The sequence below is a fragment of the Acanthisitta chloris genome, unplaced genomic scaffold, assembly GCF_000695815.1.
Source record: "Acanthisitta chloris isolate BGI_N310 unplaced genomic scaffold, ASM69581v1 scaffold11521, whole genome shotgun sequence".
Taxonomy (NCBI): domain Eukaryota; kingdom Metazoa; phylum Chordata; class Aves; order Passeriformes; family Acanthisittidae; genus Acanthisitta; species Acanthisitta chloris.
Window position 1 is genome coordinate 388 of NW_008655496.1, and position 19,824 is coordinate 20,211.

Here is a 19,824-nt window from a genome sequence, read left to right on the forward strand (position 1 = left end):
GTCAGTGTCTGTGTGTGCACTCGCCCCTTTTTTTTTTTTGGAGCAGGGTGGGGGGACCTGGTTCAGTGGACCCCAGGTCCTGGTGGACCCTGGGGGTGGTTATTTTGATGAGGGGCAACGTGGTGCTGAGTGCAGGCAGGGGGATGCTGGTGCAGAAAGCTCCTGAAGCCTTTTCCCCTCCAGTATCTCCACTGGGAAAGCATCCCCTGGGGACTGACCTGTCCTATCCTCTGCTCCTGCACGGGCAGACAGAGTGGCAGTCACCAGAGCTGCTGGGTGCGGCTGCAGTCACTCAGGGTCTCCGTGCTGCTGCTGTCACCAGTGGCACACCAGTCCTCTGGAACAGAGGAAGAAGTGGGGACTATACTGTGTTTTGGAACCTGTTGTTGCTGTTTGGATTTCACTCTTTGGGGGTGACAGGGTGGAGAAGGTGCCCTTGGCTTTGGCCAAAGCTCTGGGAGCCTCAGGACAAGTGTGTGGTTTGAAGGGCTGTGGTCCCCAATACTTTTGCCAGGTTGAGACCGGTGTCACAGCCATCCTCTGGCCTTCAGCATCCTGCCACCAGTTGCTTGATGCATGAGGCTGATGTTGGAAAGGTTTGGAAGGGTTTGGTCCCAGGTCCTGTGAGTTTCTGCTCTCTTTTCTCCCTGGTGCCTCCCTAAATCTTTGTCCTGTCACAGACATGTGAAGAAAGGAGGGTGGAGCTGGTGCCGCACCCTGCACCTCCTAAGCTCATCTCTAGGAGGGTCTCCTGCAAGGATGCTCTCAGGGAAAAGGCCCAGGGGCTGGAGAACCCCAGTGCTCGTGGCAGTGATTCAAAAAATCAAGGATTTATCAGAGCTGGGTGCTGCAAGGAGCATCCTGCTGGGCAGCGATGCTGGGGAGCCCAGGTGGGGCACAGCCGGTTCGCAGAAGGGTCCATTCTGCTCTTAATTAAGAGCTGCCAGGTAATTAATAATGGGGTGCTGAGCAGGTGAAGGCTCGTGGGTCCCTCCCTGCTGCCTGCAAACGTGGAGGGTCCCATCTTGCTGCTCGCCCTGTGCATTGCCCTATCCATCCTGGCTCCACCGCCAGGCTCCCGACATCCCTAAGGAAACGCAGCCCCGGGGCTGGAGGAGTTAAAGGCAGAGCCGGTGGTGTGGCAGCAGCTGACAAAGAGCAGTTTTATGTGTGACGAGCAGCGTATCAGGCTCGGGAGAGGGAGGTGAGCTGCAGCATACCAATTACACCGGCAGCATCCGCCCCGCCGGCCAGAGAGACCATAATCCTGCAGGTCCCTGTCTCCTGCCTGCAAAGGGATGTCTGACAGCTGCGACCTGTGCAATGCCAGCACCCAACTGGGTGTGTTTTGGAGAGGAATAAAGCAACTCGGTGTTTTCAGGGCAGCGGGAAGGGCTGGGTCCTGGCACACCTTCTCCCTGCAGAGCCGGGAGGAGGAATCCAGGGAGAGAGCAGCTCGAGTTGCCTTTCCACAGGCACCCCGGAAAAATCCCAGCAGCTCACATCCTCCCCTTTGTCTGCCCCTTAATTAAGGGGAGGTAATTGTACTAATTGGGGAGCTGGAGGGGGAGGAGGGCAAGGAGGAAGCTGTGCCAATCAGAGATATGCTGGCATGCGGAGACACGTGCGTGGCATCACGTGCCAGTCTGGGATTCGCAGCCCGTCCTGTGCGTCTGTCTGAGAGGGATCTGTCAGTCTTTTGTTGGGAAATGGGTCACAGCACCCCTGCCACCAGCACCCCCTGGCACCCACCTCACCAGGCACAGCGAGGCACAGGGAGCATGTGACGTCCTTCTCTCCATCCTTCCCTCCATCCTTCCCTTTCCCCCCTCCCCGAGATGGAACTGGTGGCTCTGTGCCATGGTTGGAGGTCAGGGAGAAATCTCCTCTCCAGGTACTGTTTCTCACTTCTTGAGTTGGTAACTTTGACAACAGGATGCTCCAGGTGCCCTGGAGCTCCTCCAGCCCACACCTGCAGCCCCAGCAAGGGATGGCATCGGTGGTTTCTTCTTGGGCCCTCCCTCACTGCCCACCATGGATGGGGTTGACCATTCCTGCAAGAGCCCCAAGTGTCCAAGGGTGCTTGGGCTCCTTGTGGTGGGAGCTGGGCAGGAGGAGTGGGTGTGCAGGAGAGCACACAAGCATCACTGTCAGCACAGCAGATTTGAGGCAGCAAAGGACAGGGCATAACATTGTGTTCCTGGCAAGGTGTGCCCTGTCAGCTCAGCAGGTTTGAGGCAGCAAAGGACAGGGCAGAACATTGTGTTCCTGGCAAGGTGTGCCCCGAGCCCTGGCTGACAGGGATGGGGATGATGTGCAGGAATGGCTCTGGTGGCTGTAGGAAGCCAAGGTCTGATGGTGGCACCTTCTGTCCCAACTGGGCTGGGCTGCACGGCCAAACAACACCAAGTGTCCCCGTGAAATGGGGTTGGCTCTGCCTCCCTTGCCTACCTGGATCTCCAGCCTGCCCAAACCACACCTCATCACCCCAGAGCTCTCTTGCAGGTCCTGTGTCCATTCCCCATTTGTTGGCTGTGTTGACTAGGAGTTTTCTCCTGCCCTTCCTGACAGCTGCCAGGTCTGAGGCATGTTCATAAAAACTGGATGTGCCTTTTGGAGCCTTTCCTACTCCTGCATCATCCCATGGCTGTGCCACTTCCTTACAGATCTCCGACATCTACATCAGTGGGGAGCTGGGGGATATGTCAGCCAAGGAGAAGCTGCTTCTGTGGACGCAAAAGGTGACAGCAGGTTACATTGGGGTGAAGTGCACCAACTTCTCATCATGCTGGAGCGATGGGAAGATGTTCAACGCGCTCATCCACAGATACAGGTAGGCAGGAAGGAGCTGTGGAGCCTGTCCTGGGGGTGGGAGGAGGGATGAGGATCTCCCAGAGGTCCCTGCCCACCACTGCGGTTGGTGATGGTCTGGAGAGCTTGGAGATGTGGGTGAGGTTTGCAGGGAGTGATGTCTCTTATCGGGAATCATCTCTTCTGCCAAATAGCTGGGGGGTGGATGCTTGGAATGAACAACAAATACATCAGATTTCAAGAAAAAACATCTTAATGACGTTAGGGAGAGGCAAAAAAGAAAAGCTTTCAAACTGGGAGTGCTGCAGTGGTTACATGCCCTTTGCTCTCCATGAATAGCAGCCCTTCCATCCGTGCTTTTATCCAAGGATCTCAGAGCTCTCCCAAGCAGCAGTTAAACCTCTCACGGTTCCTTGAGGGGCAGCACAGCCTTACACACCTTCTGCTTGCTCAGTGTGGGCAGGGAGTCAGAGCTGGGGCCATTGGGGATGGCTTCTGCCCAGGCTGCTTGGTCAAGGGGACCAAGAGGCTTTCCTTGACAGCCTGAAGCTCCCCTTCCCAAAGGAGATGAGCTGGGGAGATGTTTCAGCCCAGTCCCTTTGGAGAGCCACCAGCCTGGGACAGGGGCTTAGATGGGACAGTGAAGCCCATCCAGGATGCTGTGCCTGGGGCACCTTGTGCTGTTTGCCAACACCATGACTCTGGTGTGTGTCTTGCAGGCCAGATCTGGTGGACATGGAGAGGGTGCAGATCCAGAGCAACCGGGAGAACCTGGAACAGGCCTTCGAGATCGCCGAGCGGCTGGGGGTCACACGGCTGCTGGATGCTGAAGGTGGGCAGCCAAGCTTGGTGGCTGGCATGGGGAGGTGCCAACTTCTCTGTCCCTGCTGTTCCTCACTGCCTTTCTGCTCCCCTCTTCTCAGATGTGGACGTCCCCTCTCCGGATGAGAAATCCGTCATAACTTATGTGTCTTCAATCTACGATGCCTTTCCCAAAGTCCCTGAGGGAGGAGAAGGGATCAGCGCTATCGTAAGCATCGCTGTGGGCTGGGAGGCTGGGACAGCAGTTTGGGAGGCAGCTGGTTGGTGTGGGAAGGGTTGGGAGGTTCCTCATTCCCTGTAGCAGATGGCTAATGTGTGGAAGAGGCTTGGGAGGAGGAAGGAGCTTCCCCATTAATGTGTCTGCTTGTGACCTGCTGGTGTGCCTGTAGGGCTGCAGCATTGTCCAGGTTCTTCCGTGGGTTTTGAGCTCGTGGGAAAGCTGAACTGACTTCCAGCCAGCAGCTTGCAAGGAGGATCCTCCTCCTCTCTGTACCTGGGATGGCATCAGAGCAGGGAGGCCCTGGCCCACGTCCCACCCTATAGCTTGACCGTGGCACCTCAGTTCCCTCCGTGCTCTGCTTGGCAGGGCTGGGCTCTCCCTTTTCCCCATGGAGACCTGCCTGCCAGTAGTGCTCTACAAGGATGCTCTTACCCCACAGGAGGTGGATTCGAGGTGGCTGGAGTACCAGAGCCGTGTAGAGTCCCTCATCTCATGGATCAAGCAGCACACGATACTCATGTCAGACAAATCCTTCCCCCAGAACCCTGTAGAGCTAAAGGTAGGTCCTGGACAAGGTCCTTCTGCAGTGTCCTGTGTGCTTGGCACAAAGGGAGGGGTGGTGGTATTCCTCAAGGTAGTTCCTGATGAGCCTTTTTCTCATCCCAGGCACTTTATAACCAGTACATACACTTCAAAGAAACTGAAATCCCAACGAAAGAGCAGGAAAAAGGAAGGATAGAGGAGCTCTACAAACTCCTAGAGGTAAGGTTGCCTGGAGGCTTGTGGGTGGGACTGTTGTGCTTTCAGCAAGACTCAAGTCTGCTCAGCTCAGGTTTATTTTGGTATGGAAAAGTGGAAATAACCCTCGGGGTAAATGATGTACAGGGAGGGAGTGGAGGCAGAGCTGGTGCCTTATAGCCTGACTTGCCTTGCTATAATCCCTACCCAGCTCAAGGAAGTGGTGAGAAATGCCATTCTGTTGATGTTTTGCCCAGGTATGGATTGAATTTGGACGAATCAAGTTGCCCCAGGGCTACCACCCCAACGATGTGGAGGAGGAGTGGGGCAAACTCATCATAGAGATGCTGGAGCGTGAGAAACTCCTGCGACCAGCGGTGGAGAGGTCAGTGCTGTGCCCATGGAAGGGTCACCCCCTGCTCCCCTGGCCAGAGGGACACCCCAAGCCTCTCTCTCATTTCCCTCTGTCGTTCTAGGCTGGAACTGCTGCTACAAATTGCTAACAAAATCCAGAATGGTGCTTTGAGCTGTGAAGAAAAACTCACTTTGGCTAAGAACACGCTACAGGCTGTGAGTGGGGGGTGATATTTCCTCCTCCTAATGTTATTTATTTATTTGTTTTTCTGCCTCTTCTTTTATGCCCATCTCTTTCTCTCTCTTCTGCCTGGAGTGGTGTGTTCCCCCAGACAGTTTTCCTTTCTCTTCTGCCATTGAGCCTATCCCTGGGGTGCTGTAGGGGCAGTGGTGGATATTTGGTGATCCATAGATCACTGTGGGGACAGGGAGGATGGGGAACACTCTTGCCCTCTGGGGATACAGCAAGTGAGGCTGAACATCTGCAGAGGTGCTGGTGTGAAGGAGAACAGCACTTCTGGGAAAGCTTGTTCTGTAATGAAGCTTAAAACCCCCAGAATCTGTTTTATTTGCCTGGCAGAAGAGACTCGGTGGCAGACCCTGGGTAGGGAGTAGGTTTCTGAAGAGAGGTTTTTTGTTCTGGGAGAAAGAGACGTTGGTTGAAAGAGTTGGGAGCTAAAAATTATGATCCCACCTATCCCTAGAAGCTTTCAGTTCATCTGCAGGAGTTTTTCTAAAGGGGATGATGTCCTGGGTGTGGTATGAGCAATGAATCCATGTTCTGCTCAAGTTAGACTTGTGGATCAAAAGGTCTTTTCAGCCTTAAAGCTGCTGTTGGGCTGCTGTGGTGTTCTCCCTGCCCACGTTCCTGGGCTGAGGGGACCCAGCCCTCAGTGTCCTCTCTCCTGGTGCAGGATGCTGCTCACCTGGAGTCAGGTCAGCCGGTGCAGTACGAGTCCGACGTGGTGGTGTACCTGCAGGAGTGTGAGGGACTCATCCGCCAGCTCCAGGTGGATGTGCAGATCCTTCGGGATGAGAATTACTACCAGCTGGAGGAGCTGGGGTTCAGGTGAGAAGGGCTGTGAGCTGGAGAAACATGGTCAGGGGCTGCACAGGCCTGCTCTGCTCTGTTTTGGGGAAGGAGAGGAGGTTGTGTGCATCTCCTTACCTGTGCCTTGCTCGCTCCTCCCCCAGGATCATGCGGCTGCAAGATGAGCTGGTGACACTGAGGCTGGAATGCACTAACCTGTACAGGAAAGGTCACTTCTCCACCCTGGAGCTGGTGCCCACGTCCACACTGAGCACAACGCACTTGAAGGGCGAGTCCCTGACCAAGGGGCTGCACACCTCCTCGGCCTCCTGGTTCCGGAAACCCATGACCAGGGCAGAGCTGGTGGCCATCTCCTCCTCTGAAGATGAAGGCAGCCTTCGTTTTGTGTATGAGCTGCTGGCCTGGGTGGAGGAGATGCAGGTAAGTGATGTGGCTCACACTGATGTGGGAAGGTAGGAAGCTGCTCTGGGCTTTCTCCTGCCTTGATGGTTCAATGTTTCTGGAGAGCTCTGATGCTTTTGGTTTGAGTTAGGTTTTCTTGTGATCCTGCTGATCAGTGGGTATCAGAGGAGCCTTTCAAAGCTGGAGTCAAATCTCTGCTGATGCATTCAGTTGCTTATGTAGGTGTGAAGCTTGTGTAGGCTATCCCAGAAATCATTCAGTGTTGGAGCACTGACTTAGGATCTTCTACCAGGACTGGGTGGTGGTTTTTCCCCTCTGGAGTGCCCTAGGAGTTTTCCTTGGCCTCGTGTCCTGCTGGAACGTGCTCCTGCAGGTGAGGAGTGCTGACTTGAGCCTCTTGGCCTGTTTCAGATGAGACTGGAGCGGGCAGAGTGGGGAACTGACCTGCCAAGTGTGGAATCCCAGCTGGAGACCCAGAGGCACATCCATACCAGCGTGGAGGAGCTGGGATCCAGTGTAAAGGAGGCCAGGATGTATGAGGTGTGGTGACATGGGCTGGGTGACACTGTGCATGGCACAATGTGTCCAGGAAAGTGGGGACACTGGGATTAACTCTTGTGGGTAAAGGTACCTTGACGCTGAAAAACTCAGAGGTGTTTTTACAGATGGAGCTTCTGAATTGATGCAGTACAAGAGGTTGCTGTTCTCATTTCCACCTCCTCTTCCTCACACAGAGCTGGGGAGAAAGATTTGGGTGTTGGGTTTCAAGTGATGCTGCTCATTGTTGGGTAACAGGAGCATTTTTCATCCCGCAGGGTAAAATGTCTGCGAATTTCCGCGCGAGCTACACAGAGACACTTGGCAAGCTGGAGACACAGTACTGCAAGCTGATGGTGAGTGGGATTCAAGTGGGTTTCTAGCACTGCCCAGGGAGTGTGGGGTCCATCCCTGCTGTGAGGTTAGGGAGGAGGGAAGAAACCCATTGCCTTCAGAGCAAGGAAGAGGAATCACATGTCCTTGTGTTCAGGAAACCTCGAGCTTCCGTCTGAGACACCTCCAGAGCTTACACGGGTTTGTGTCTCGTGCCACTGCTGAGCTGATTTGGCTGAATGAGAAGGAGGAGGAGGAATTGGCCTATGACTGGAGTGACAACAACCCCAACATTGCAGCCAAGAAGAATTACTTCTCGGTGCGTGGGTTGGTGGGACGGGTGGATGCTCCCTTGGCTGTGCTGCTGCTGCTCTTGATCTGCTGTGGGACCTTCAGCTCCCAACAGACCTGGATTTCTCAGAGGCTGGATGCTCCCTCCCAAGCACTGAGCTTGTAGCTCATGAATGGAGCTGATGGAAGCTCTCCCCGGAGCAGAAAGTGAAAAAAACCCACGTGTGTTCAATTGAATTTCAATCAAAAAGGCATCAAAAGATGTATTTTTAGCACAATTCGGAGCTAAAGGCACATTTAACTAGTGGGGGAGAAATAAAGTCTGAGCTAAAGAGGAAAATTGATTCCTCTTTAAAGCAGTATAAATAAATTCCCATCTTTCCACAAGCACACTGTCTGGAGCTGAAGAGGTCCCTGGGCAGGTTTCCAGTATCTGTATTACATCTGCCCAGTGTGTTTGGCACACAGGAGACATCCCACTGGGAATGGGCTGTGGTGCTCCCATAAACTGTGCTGGATTCCCAGGGATCTGCTGGGGTTTCCTGCAGTGCTTCCATGCTGTGTCAGTTGGACACATGGGCTGAGTGAGGTTTGGATTTTTCTCATGTCCTTCGTGCAGGAGCTGACGGCAGAGCTGGAAGAGAAGCAGGACATCTTCCGCTCCCTCCAGGACACAGCTGAGCTGCTGTCCCTGGAGAACCACCCAGCCAAGCAAACTGTAGAGGTGAGTGGGCACCTGGAGGAGCCACGAGATTCCTGAGATTTAGCTGGCAGCAAATCTCACCTGGGATTGGGAAACTTGCTGTCTCAGCCCACAGTGCAGTGCCTGACCAAGTGTTCTGTGGTGGCAGAAGAGCATCAGTGCAGTGATAAAGCTGTTTTATTTTGGGAAGTGCAGTGAGAAGCTCAAGGCCATTCCCCAGTAATCCCCACCTTAAATTAAGGCACAGAGCATGAGCCTTTCCTGCATTGAGGCCTTGGTCTCCCTGGAGTTATCCAGGCTCCCAGGGATACTGTGGCGGTGAAGCAAAGAGCTGCAGGGACATGTTTCTCCCTGGAGTAAAAGCAAATCTGTGCCTGCCACAGCCCTCAACATCATGTACCCGTGGGTTTGCAGGACAGGGAGACATTGGTGGTTCAGGTCTGACATCTCCTGCTCCTTGTGCCTGTGATCAAACCCTCCTGGCTGCAGCCAGACCTTGCTCATTTGTGTCCCTCCCACGGCTGTAGCCGTGTCCTTCCCATGACCCTCCTGCCTGTAAATGCTCATTATCCATGGCTGTGTGCTCTGTGTTTCCCAGGCATACAGTGCTGCTGTGCAGACTCAGTGGCAGTGGATTAAGCAGCTCTGCCTGTGTGTGGAACAGCACGTGAAGGAGAACGCTGCCTACTTTCAGGTATTTGGGAGAGGCAGCTCAAATTCCCTTGGTCACCATCCACTGCATGAGCTTCCTGCACTGCTGTTCCCTTTGGGGGAGAGGGAAGAGGGATTTGGGGTGCTTTCTCCTGAGTATACCTTTCTCCTTAGCTGCTCTCTGGCCATGTCTCTCTGGGGCAAAAGGGATCAGCTTCCCTGTTGTTCTGGCCATCCATGTGGGATGATCCTGCCCTTGCAGCCCTAAAACCAGAACAGCTGCTGGTTGAGATGTTGGGGTGCTCCTTGCCTGCCTGCAGTGTGCTCTGAGTGCTCAGGGGACTCGTGCAGGTTTCTGTGACCCTTTTGCCTTTGCAGTTCTTCAGCGACGCTCGGGAGTCGGAGACATACCTGAGGAACCTGCAGGACTCCATCAAAAGGAAGTATTCTTGTGACCATAACACGAGCCTGACGCGGCTGGAGGACCTGCTGCAGGACTCCATGGTGGGTTCTCCAGCATCCCACCACCCTGAGCGGGCGATGGGTGACCTTACTCCAGTCCAACAGCATTGCCTGGGACATCTCTTGCTTCCCAGAGAAAACTGGGCTCTTTATTCCCACAGTTTGATGTCACATGGTTTGTTATCTACCTTGGTCAATATTCTGCTTTTCCTTGGAGCTGTTGCATGTGTTAGTGGGGTGCAGGCTGTGGGTAACCCCACCACTGATGGTAGCTGGATCTGTCAGTCATTTCAAGGCACCATCCAGCCCCTCTGTGTCCTCAGGGTGCAGAGCAGGCAGTGTGTGCTGCCTGTGCAAGCTCCCAGCTCCATGTGTGAGCTGCTCCTGCCCTGTCAGTGCCCATCGTGCCACCCTGGTCGAGTTCTGCTGACAAAGGCGTCGCGCAGAGCCCGGAGGATGCTCCTGGTTTTGCATTGGAGCTGGTGGGATGTGGAGAAATGCCTGCTCTTTATCCAGCCCAAATCCCACGTTAATCCATCGTGCTGGATGGGGGCAGAGCCAGGGCAGCCTGGCTGTGCTGGGGCCAGGGTTGATCTCTGAACACGTGGCCTGGCTTAGCTGCAGCAGAGCAGAGAGTGGAGGCCAGGCCATCGTGCTGTCATCTTCTTCTCTGAATTGGCCTGAAAAGAACCGACCTATAAACAGGCCCCAAGGGACAAAGCATCAGCTGGCGTGTGAAACCTGGGTCAGGGGAGGATTTGGGCTGTGGGTTAATTGCTGAGCTGCCTTTGAAAGGGCAGGAGGTGACAGTTTGGGTGTGTGGAGGCAGGAGGCCACTTGGACTTTGCTCTTAGTGCACACTAAGATCTCCAGTGTGTCCCCAGTGACACTGGGGTGTTTGTGGTGGGTGCCTCAGCTGGGCTAGGCTCCCCCATCCTCTCTGTTATGGTCTCAAGGTTGTGCTGGTGTGTCCTCCAGCCTGGCTCCTGGAGTCTGTGTTTGTGAGCTCGGACACGCTGGGAGTCTGGCAGGCACTGCCTGGGATGGGAGAGGCTGGTCCAGGCAGCTGGAGAATGGCCATGATGTCAGGACTGAGGCAGCTGCCCTGAGCTCAGCTATATTACTCTTTCTTACCTAATAAGTTAAAGTTGTATTTCTTCCAATCATGCTCCCTGGGACAGGCACAGGTAGTTTATTTAATCATTTATTCTTTTCCTTTTTTTTTCTTTTTAACCATATAATTATCCTCCACTTGTTGTCAGCACACTAACCAACCCCCAGAGTACCGAGCATGAAGGAGAACATTTTCTGGGGATCCTGTGTAAACCTTTGCAGCCAGAAGGGGCTGAGCTGTCACTAATCACACCAGCTGCCAGTGTCGTGATCCGCACACGTCTCCGTGGGGCCGGAGGCTGTTCCAGGGGAGCTTTGCCACCAATCCCCAGGGTTGGTCCCATCACCAAACCCAGCAGGGACTTACAGGACTCAATTACACAGCATTCTCCTCCAACTGGCAAATTTCTCCCCAAACCCAGAGACCTGTGCGATCACTCCACCCCAAGCCTCTTCTCCTGAGATGTTTTATCCGCATAATTCATCGTATCCCATTCCAGCCATTGGTTTAAACATGCTTCATCCTTTGCTTTAGAGAAGGGAGCATGCTTCTGTGGTCTCTCCTCCAGGCAACTAAACGTCCCTGGCTTTGGGCTGGAGCTTGTCCTGCTCTTGGCCCCTTACACCCCTTGGGGCTTTAATTTGGGTGTATGTTGTGTTCTCTTTTTTTTTTTTTTCTTTTGCCCTTTGGAAAGGAAACATTTTCTTGTCCTAGCAGCCAAAGAGCCAGAGGTGTGCATGTGGCTTTGCAGGGCAGGGGGAGTAGTAGTGAAAATGTCCCATCCAAACTCCCATTCCATCTCCTGACCCCTCTTCCCATCCCTCTAGGGCAGCAAGATCCTCCTGACGTGTTCATTCAGCCCTTGAGATCCCAGTGTAGCTCTCTCAGGGCAGAGTTGGGGTGGGGGGAGCCAAGATACCTGGGAGAGACCTCTCCTCCCCAGCCTTGAACAACCTCTCTTCACCCTTGTTTCTGCCAGGATGAGAAGGAGCAGCTCATTCAGTCCAAGAGCTCTGTGGCCAGCCTGGTGGGACGATCCAAAACCATCGTTCAGCTCCGGCCCAGGAACCCAGAGCACCTCGTGAAGAGCACAATCCCCATCAAGGCTGTCTGTGACTATCGGCAGATCGAGGTGAGGGCTGAGAGGCTGTCACTGGAACTTGGAAAGGGACAAGGCAGGGAAGTGATGGTTTAGGATGAGCTCCCTAGTATCTGTCAATGGAAAGAAAGAATAGAGTGGGAAGACAGAAGGAGGGAAATAACAGGGCTGTTTTTCCTGGAGCAGATTTCCCTGTCTCAGATTTATTCTGGGCAGGAGTTGAAGTCCTTTGCTCTCCAGGAGGACAGACTTCATCAACCTCAGCCAAACAGGCACGTGGGTGGCAGCCAGCTCTGTCTAACTTCCTTGTCCCTTCCTCTCCAGACACTGCACTGCTTGGCACTATTCCAGGCTTTTGCTTGATTAAAATATATCTATCTGTGTATTTCTGGGAGCTGGCTCACCCCCAGCAGGGAGCCTGGCAGCGAGGGCAGGCGTGCCCAGCCCTGCTGCTGCTTTCTGATGGGCTGGTGATGTTGGTGCCTCTGCAGATCACCATCTGCAGGAATGACGAGTGTGTCCTGGAGGACAATTCCCAGAGGACCAAGTGGAAGGTGATAAGCCCCACAGGGAATGAGGCCATGGTGCCTTCTGTCTGCTTCCTGATCCCCCCACCCAACAAAGAGGCCATCGAGATGGCCAGCAGGTAACTTGGTGGTCTCTGCTGTGAGGCAGTCACAGAGGTGCAAAGGCCAGGGAGGTGGGGTGGGAATGGGAAAGGAACTGGGGTGGATGGACAGGAGTGGGTGGCACAGCTGATTTGTGGTGAGGAGAGGAATCCCTCCTGGCTCTACAGCTGCAAGCTCCATTGCAACAACTGCTCTAGTGGCTTACAAAAGGAAAAATGACAATTTGGGAGGAGGGATCCCCCCAGGGATGCCTGGCACTGAACAGCAGGAGCATTACTCCCTGATGGCTGCCAGACTGGGATCACTGGATTGATGTGCTGCTGCCTGGTAGCGATGGCTGGAGGATTAATGGGGTCAGGGCTGGGTGTGCTGAGAGGATCCAGGGCTGATAGATCTGCTCCTTCCCCTTGCAGGGTAGAACAGTTGTACCAGAAAGTGATGGCTCTCTGGCACCAGCTCCACATGAACACAAAGAGCCTCATCTCCTGGAACTACCTGAGGAAGGACATAGCTCTAGTGCAAAGCTTCAGCATGGAAAAGGTATGAAGAGCTTCCCTGTCTGGCTCCAGGGTTGCATTGCTCTCTGTCTGGGCTTCTTTGTGTGGCTGAGGAGAGAGGGAAGACCAGAGAGTATGAGTTTGGGGAAGCCAAGAGTCTTTACACGTTGAACAGTGGCAAAACCTTAGCTGGGCAGAAGGATTGCAGTTTTCCCCAATAAAAAGAGCATCAGCAGTTTTCTGAGCTGTAACAAGCATGAGAGATTGTGGATTGGGTGTTTCATTGGGCTCATGTGGAGGATTTGCCTTTTCTCCCCTGAAAACACTCACTTGGCAAATGAAGGTGGTTCAGGTGGGGATGGTGGCTGCGGGTGATGTGCAGGAGGTCATTCCTGATGTTTGGCTCTGCTGCTTTTCCACTTGCAGCTCAGATCCTTGGCTCAAGGGGAGTGCCAGCAAGCCCTGAAGAGCCTCGAGGCACACTACGAGGATTTCCTGCAGGACAGTCGGGACTCAGAGCTCTTCTCCGTGTCGGACCGACTGCGCCTGGAGGAGGAAGTGGAGTCTTCCAAGGAACACATCCGACAGCTGCTGGAGTCCATGGAGAACGGTGAGCTTCAAAGGGCTGATGGTTTAACCAGGAGCTGTGGGAACTCATAAACAAAGGATTTATGGGATGTCTTCATGTTCTTTTCCCGAGCTGGTTGATGGTGTGAGCAGCTGCTCTCCTTATTTCTCCATCCATCCAAGTGTTCGGCCTTTGTCCAGCAATATTCCTGCAGAGAGGCCTTGGCTCTGCAGCTTCAGCTTAACTGCTGAGCCCTCTTACCCTGCTATTTTTGGCGATGAGTTTAATTCTCAGGATGAATCCCAAGCAAGGAGTTCTTGCTGCATTTAGTCTTTGGGAAGATATATGTGGTGGTGACACTTGTGACACTGTTAGTCCCACCAGAACTGAGGACTTCATCACACGAGATGCCCTGTGGCTGGACTCATTCTCAGCTGCACTTGAATGAGATGATTTAATTAACTTGTTTTCCATCTGAGCAGAGACCCTGGTGTCAGTATGCTCAGCTCCAGGGCTCCAGGCAGGTCCCATTTGGGGCAGACACTGGCCAAGGGTGTTTGAGCTGCTGTTTTTCTTTGTCTCTGACTCGCAGAAGACAAGGATGAGACAGTTGCCAGGACGTATCTCTCCGAGCTCAAGAACATCCGCCTGCGTCTGGAGGAGTGTGAGCAGAGGCTCGTGAGCAGGATCCAGTCCCCGAGCAGTGCCCGAGCAGATGGTGACACTATCCAGGAAAACACCATCCGCATTGCAGAGCAGGAGGTCAGCCCTGCTGCTGGGAGATGGGGAGGGAGGTGATGGTGACCACTGATCCAAAAATAGCTGGAGCTTCTCTGGAGTGAATGTGTGGGTGATGGGTGCGTGGCTGTGCAGGGTTTGAGGGGATCCTGCTGCAGGAATCCTCTCCAGGTGGGCTCATTTCCTGCCACCTCCTTTGCCAAGGGTGATTCTGCTTTTTCTCTGCCTGTTTGTGCTCTCCACTCACGTTCTCTCCCTCTCCCTGCAGCGCATGCAGGAGGATCTGCAGCACCTGCAGTCAGACCTGCGGTTTGTGTCGGAGAGATGCTACAGCTTCCTCAACAAGGCGCCCGCGGGGCCCAGCACGCCCCAGTTGCGTTCTGAGCTGGACTTGGTGGTCAACAAGATGGACCAGACACATGGGCTGTCTTCCATCTACTTGGAGAAGTGAGTCAGGATGTGCTTCTGTTCCCAAACACCTTTCTGACTTGCCCAATTCACCAAAGACCTTTCGTCTGTCCTTCCAACTGTGCTGGACCATAACTGAGCTCGATGCTCTGCGGCGTGTGCTGCGAACACCCTGGTGATCAAATTTGGGATGTCATTGTGCTGGCTCTGTTTGGTTTGGCAGGTTGAAGACGGTTGATATCATTATCCGGAGCACCCAAGGAGCAGAATCCCTGGTCAAAGGGTATGAAGTGAAGCTGAGCCGCGGTGCCTGCTGACCTGTCAGCCGTTCAGACTCACAGGGCAGCATTACAGGTTGGTGCCATTGGTTTGTCAAGCAGTGTCCTTCCCTTTCTTTGCTGAATTTGGACTGTGGGACATTTTTCTCGCCTCAGGAGGATTTTGTGCTGCTTATGAGATCCCTTATTACTTTTTAAAGGTGAAGGAACTGCTGTGGCTGTCTTATAGAGCACATGCTGACACACATGAGCAACTTGGCAGCTACACATCCTGCTGCTCTAGGACTGAACCAATCTGACTTGGGAACACAGTCCTCTTCATTTTACACCTCCCAGTTCATTGCAGGTTAAGAAGAGTGGGGAAATAAATTTATTAACCCCTTTTCAGGCTTCTCAGCTCTGGGCAGGAGGTCACTCTGACTCAACATCCCTTCTGCTTTCGGTGACGCTGACCAACGCTGTCTCTTGCTGGTTTTGCAGCAATGGCTTGGGGAAGTGAAGGACAGGGGCTCTGTCTTTTCCAAATTGGAGGAGGAGATGGCAAAGGCAAAGGAAGTGGGAGAGCAGCTGTACCGGCTGCGCCAGGAGCGCAGCATCGACCTGGAGCGCTACCAGGAGAAGAGCAGCCAGCTGTGGGACCGATGGCAGCGCGTCTGCACCCAGATTGAGACCCGGTGAGACACCTCTGCCTCCTCTCTGACTGCCTGTCATGCCTCAGCTGAGAGCTGCTCGTTAGCAGGGAGATTTTTTCCATATGACATTTCACCCTGACTCGTCTTGGTTCTTCTCTCAGGCACACGGAGCTGGAGAGCATCCAGGAGGTGCTGAGTGATTACCGACAGTGCCACAGTGCCCTGATCCAGTGGATCGAGGAGATCACAGTCCAGCAGGAGCTGATGAAGCCAGGGCAGGCAGAGGACAGCCGAGTGCTGTCAGAGCAGCTCAGCCAGCAAACGGTGAGGCAGGACCTCGGGATGTCTCAGTGTGGCTGCTGCACTGACAGTTGTCACTTCTTTTCAGCTGTGAGCTTGAAAATAGGAAATGCAGCAGGGAAGAGGCTCCAGGCCTGAGCTGGGTGTCTGGGACATGGAGAAACTCTGTTTAGCTTGAGGTGAAGATGAGGTCTTGCGTGAATAATTGAAGACTGTAAAGAATTTACCCAAAAAGTGGAGGGATGGGAACCAGAATTCAGCTCATCCCCCACGGCAGCTCTCATAGAACCCGAGACTGGCTTGAGTTGGAAGGGACTTTAAAGCTCACAGCAGCTGTCATAGAACCTGAGACTGGCTTGATAAAGCTCATCTGGTTCCAACCCCCTGCAGTGGTCAGGGATATCTCCCACTAGACCAGGTTGCTCAGGGCCACATCCAGCCTGTCTGTGATAATTTCAGGGATGGGGTAGCCACAGCTTCTCCAGAGGAGAACCATGTACTGACAATCATTTTTTGCTTTGAATTTCTGTAACAATTTCAGGGATGGGGTAGCCACAACTTCTCCGGACTGACAATCATTTTTTGCTTTGAATTTTGTTGAAGGCTTTGGCTGCCGAAATTGAGAAAAATCAAGCCAAACTGGACCAGTGTCAGAAATTCTCCCAGCAATACTCAGCTGCTGTCAAGGTACAGTTCCCCTCCTACACCTGGATAAGGCTCTGGCTGGGCAGAAACATCCCTGGCACATCTTGCACCCCACATGCTCCATGTGTGCCCACCCCTGGCTGTGTTTTCAGGACTATGAGTTGCAGCTGATGACGTACAGAGCGTTCGTGGAGTCGCAGCAGAAATCTCCCATGAAACGCCGGCGAATGCTCTCGTCCTCTGATGCCATCACACAGGAGGTAGGAGCACAGCCACCTGCCCAACCTCAGCAGGGAGGAGAAATGGTGTGGGGGGTGTCCTTCAACACCGAGCAAACCGCCGAGCAGCCTCTGAAATGAGCTTCCTTTCTGCTGAACTCTCTTGTATAAATAAAGTTTCCACCCTCGCTGTTTTTTCCAATAGCCAGAGAGGATGGCTTAGTGCTCTAAGCACCAGGTATGACATACCTAGACTCCTGGGAACCCCTGGGAACCCCTGGGTCAAATCCAGCGGGGTCGGCTCAGCCCTTCAAGCCTTGCGAGGTAAATAACCAGAGCACCATGCAGTGTTACTGTGTGTGGATCTTTGGGATGAGACCTTTAGGGACCCGAGGTCCTGTCTGCTCTGTGTGGATATTAAAGATCCCAGTAGCCCTCTGTAAGAGTTGAGCATCCGCCCCAGTGTCCGTGACCGGAGTCTCCCCTCGCTCCAGTGTTGTGCAGCATGCCATGTGTGGCCACAACCCTCCCCATCAGACTCGCTGCATTCCATCGATGCCTTCCCGGGTCTGCCAGGTGCCTGGGGGGTTCCCAAGCCAGAGGTGCTGCATCCATGTCATGTACTGTAGAGTACATCGCTCTGGCTCCACCGGTGGGACTGACACACCCTGTTCCCTCCTCTCTCCCTCTGCAGTTCATGGATTTGAGGACTCGTTACACAGCTCTGGTGACCTTAACCACGCAGCACGTCAAGTACATCAGCGATGCGCTGCGGCGGCTGGAGGAGGAGGAGGTGAGGAGATTTTCTGGGGCTGAACTCCTCAGGGTGTGCAGGCTCATTCTCTCCACCCCTAAGGATGCTGCTCCATGTGGAGGTTACACCTCGGGCACTGCTCCTGAGAGTTCTCCCTCTTTGGAGGTTCCCTTTGACGTGGTTGTCTTCCTCCCTCCTCTGTTTGCAGAAAGTGGTGGAGGAGGAGAAGCAGGAGCATGTGGACAAGGTGAAGGAGCTCCTGGGCTGGGCCCTGGGCTTGAAGCAGAGTGTGCAAGGCAGGACAGCTGGTGCTGGGAGCAGAGAGCTGGGTGACATTGAGAAATCCATCTCAGAGCAGCAGGTAAGGCAGGGGCCACAGCAGGCATTGAGGTTTAACTTCTGCTATGTTTCCACAACTGGATTAATCTTTCTTTTTTATTCTTTTTTTTGCCAGGCCCTGAATGAGGAGCTGAGTGCAAAGAAGGAGCAGGTCTCTGAGGCCATCAAAACTTCCCAAATCTTCCTGGCAAAACACAGCCACAAGTGAGTGTGACCCATGGAGAGGACAGGGGACAGGCAGGGGGAGCAGGGAGGGGAGATGAGATTCCTCAGAGCTGGAACTGATGGGTCCAGTGCCTGACTCCAGTTAAAAACAAAGATGATCTGCACATGGCAGTTGTCTTCTTTCTGATCTGCAATGAGATCTATGAAACATACAACCTATTTATGCAGTTGGGACAATATTAATCCCCTTTATTAGTGATCCAGCCCCATATATTTGGGGATCTGATTGTTACAGTGCAGGTTCAGCCTTTGCTCAGTTATCCTTGCAGGTTTTAGCTGAGCTGGGGAAGGAGTAGGGCAGGGAGAAGATGGGACTTGTGGTGGGTTTGACTTTTTCCTTTCCCAGAGGTGCATGGTAACTCTGTGCAGCTGGTTTGTGCAGTAGCCTGAGAGATCTCCCCTTCCCCTTACAGGCTTTCCCAACCAGAAAAGGATCAGATTTCTGCTCAGATTGGTGCTTTGAAGGAGACCTACCAGGCTCTCTGCAGCAACTCCACGGAGCAGCTCCAGCAGCTCCAGAGCCAACTGGCTCAGGAGACAGAGCACAAGGTACTGCTCCCTGCTCAGCCCTGTGGCTCACAGCCTCTGGCCACTCACAGCCCATCACCTGTCTTACCTGCACCTGGTTTCTTACTTCCATCCGTGGTTACCTGAAGCATCCAGGCTGGTGGTCCCTGGAAGCTAAGCAGGAGCCTTTTCCTGCTGCCTTCCATGTCAGTATGAGAGTTGCCCTTTGGTTTTCATCAGAGCTCTGCCCTCTGCACAGGGTTGACTCGTTCGTACTCGGTGAGCAGGGGTGTAGATGGAATTCTGAGCTGGAAATCATCCTCTTAGGAAATCTGTGTCCTTTGAGGAATGTCCTCTCAGGCCTGGAACCTCAGAGGGCTCCATCTCCCAGGCTGCCTGCAAGCTGGAGATGCAGGAAGGTGGGGGATGTTTCCCCATGTGGTCTCGTGGATCTTGGGATCTAGCAAAGGTTTTTGCCTCAGCAGTGGCTGAATCCAGTTGCTCTTCCCAGTGGAAGGGGACTGCATCATGCAGCCCCTCTCCTGAGCTGGGAGACCTTCAGGACCCACTCCCTGTTCACATCCACCAGCACTCCCATCAGTCCCTATCCTTGTTCTGCTGGGTAGGGAGGGCTGGAAGCACATCCTATTGCCTCTGTCATTCACAGATATACGTGTATGTGTTCTATAAGTGTGTATACATGTGTCAATGGATATATTTGTGTGTTTGCTTGCTGGCTCCCTGTATCCTGAAGCAATGGCCTGCTCACATCTGCCCTCTGACACAGGTTTTGGCTCTTGGGTCTGTGAGTGAAGCTCTGTTCAAGCTGCTCACGAGAAGAGAGCTGCTGTTTTGAGATCTGCCTGTCCAGCTTTTGTGGTGTTTTGCTCCAAACTGGGCTTTGCAGCACAGTCCAGGTGTCTCAGAGCAGTAAATGGTGTTAAATTAAGCCCTTTAGCCTTTGTGCTGGCAGCAGGAAGCTTAGAATGAGTGAGGCAGCTAAGCCAGCCTGAATTTGGTGCTGTGGAAAGGATGATTTTTCCTTCCCTTTTTCCTCCCTTTTGGACAGGAAGATTATTATAGAGCAAAAGTCTTCTCCAGGGCTTGTCATGGTGTTATGGTACAGCTGAGGGTGCTCTGGGGCTGGAACAGTTTTCACTCACGCTCTCGATGAAGCCCAAGAAGCCAAACAAGAGATGGCAGTGAGGCTTCACCTCAGATCCCCGTCTGGAAAACAATCCCTGGGGCTCTTGTGCGGAGCCATTGCTTCACTGTAGAGGGAGCATGAGGAACTCTTTAACATTTGCTTGCTGGAAAGATCCAAGTGTCAGAAAAGAAGTTATAAAAGAGCAAAAATGCAAAGCAGAACGCGCTTAAATTGAGCATGATGTGTCCCTGTACAGTTTGTGTTTCATGTCAACTGTTTTTGAGATTAACTGACATCCTTGCTTACAAGTTTAACTAACCCTCCGGGATTTAAACAAACAAAACACACAAA

General features: G+C 53.4%; 1 protein-coding gene across 1 annotated transcript in view; it reads left to right on the forward strand.

Annotated features, from left to right (window-relative positions):
* Positions 1–19,824, forward strand: part of LOC103810994 (microtubule-actin cross-linking factor 1-like) — a gene marked incomplete at its 3' end in the record, with an annotated part of 46,641 nt that overhangs the window by 250 nt on the left and 26,567 nt on the right. Inside the window, 31 exon segments of the mRNA XM_009083926.1 lie at positions 2,667–2,833; positions 3,531–3,643; positions 3,735–3,841; positions 4,293–4,412; positions 4,520–4,615; positions 4,849–4,976; positions 5,068–5,161; positions 5,860–6,014; positions 6,140–6,416; positions 6,810–6,938; positions 7,214–7,291; positions 7,426–7,587; positions 8,179–8,283; positions 8,861–8,956; positions 9,292–9,417; positions 11,469–11,621; positions 12,080–12,234; positions 12,631–12,757; positions 13,141–13,324; positions 13,875–14,044; positions 14,289–14,467; positions 14,652–14,732; positions 14,734–14,782; positions 15,187–15,380; positions 15,500–15,662; positions 16,242–16,325; positions 16,436–16,543; positions 17,196–17,294; positions 17,464–17,616; positions 17,710–17,798; positions 18,233–18,368. Of these exon segments, the coding sequence (XP_009082174.1) occupies positions 2,667–2,833; positions 3,531–3,643; positions 3,735–3,841; positions 4,293–4,412; positions 4,520–4,615; positions 4,849–4,976; positions 5,068–5,161; positions 5,860–6,014; positions 6,140–6,416; positions 6,810–6,938; positions 7,214–7,291; positions 7,426–7,587; positions 8,179–8,283; positions 8,861–8,956; positions 9,292–9,417; positions 11,469–11,621; positions 12,080–12,234; positions 12,631–12,757; positions 13,141–13,324; positions 13,875–14,044; positions 14,289–14,467; positions 14,652–14,732; positions 14,734–14,782; positions 15,187–15,380; positions 15,500–15,662; positions 16,242–16,325; positions 16,436–16,543; positions 17,196–17,294; positions 17,464–17,616; positions 17,710–17,798; positions 18,233–18,368 (4,077 nt within the window).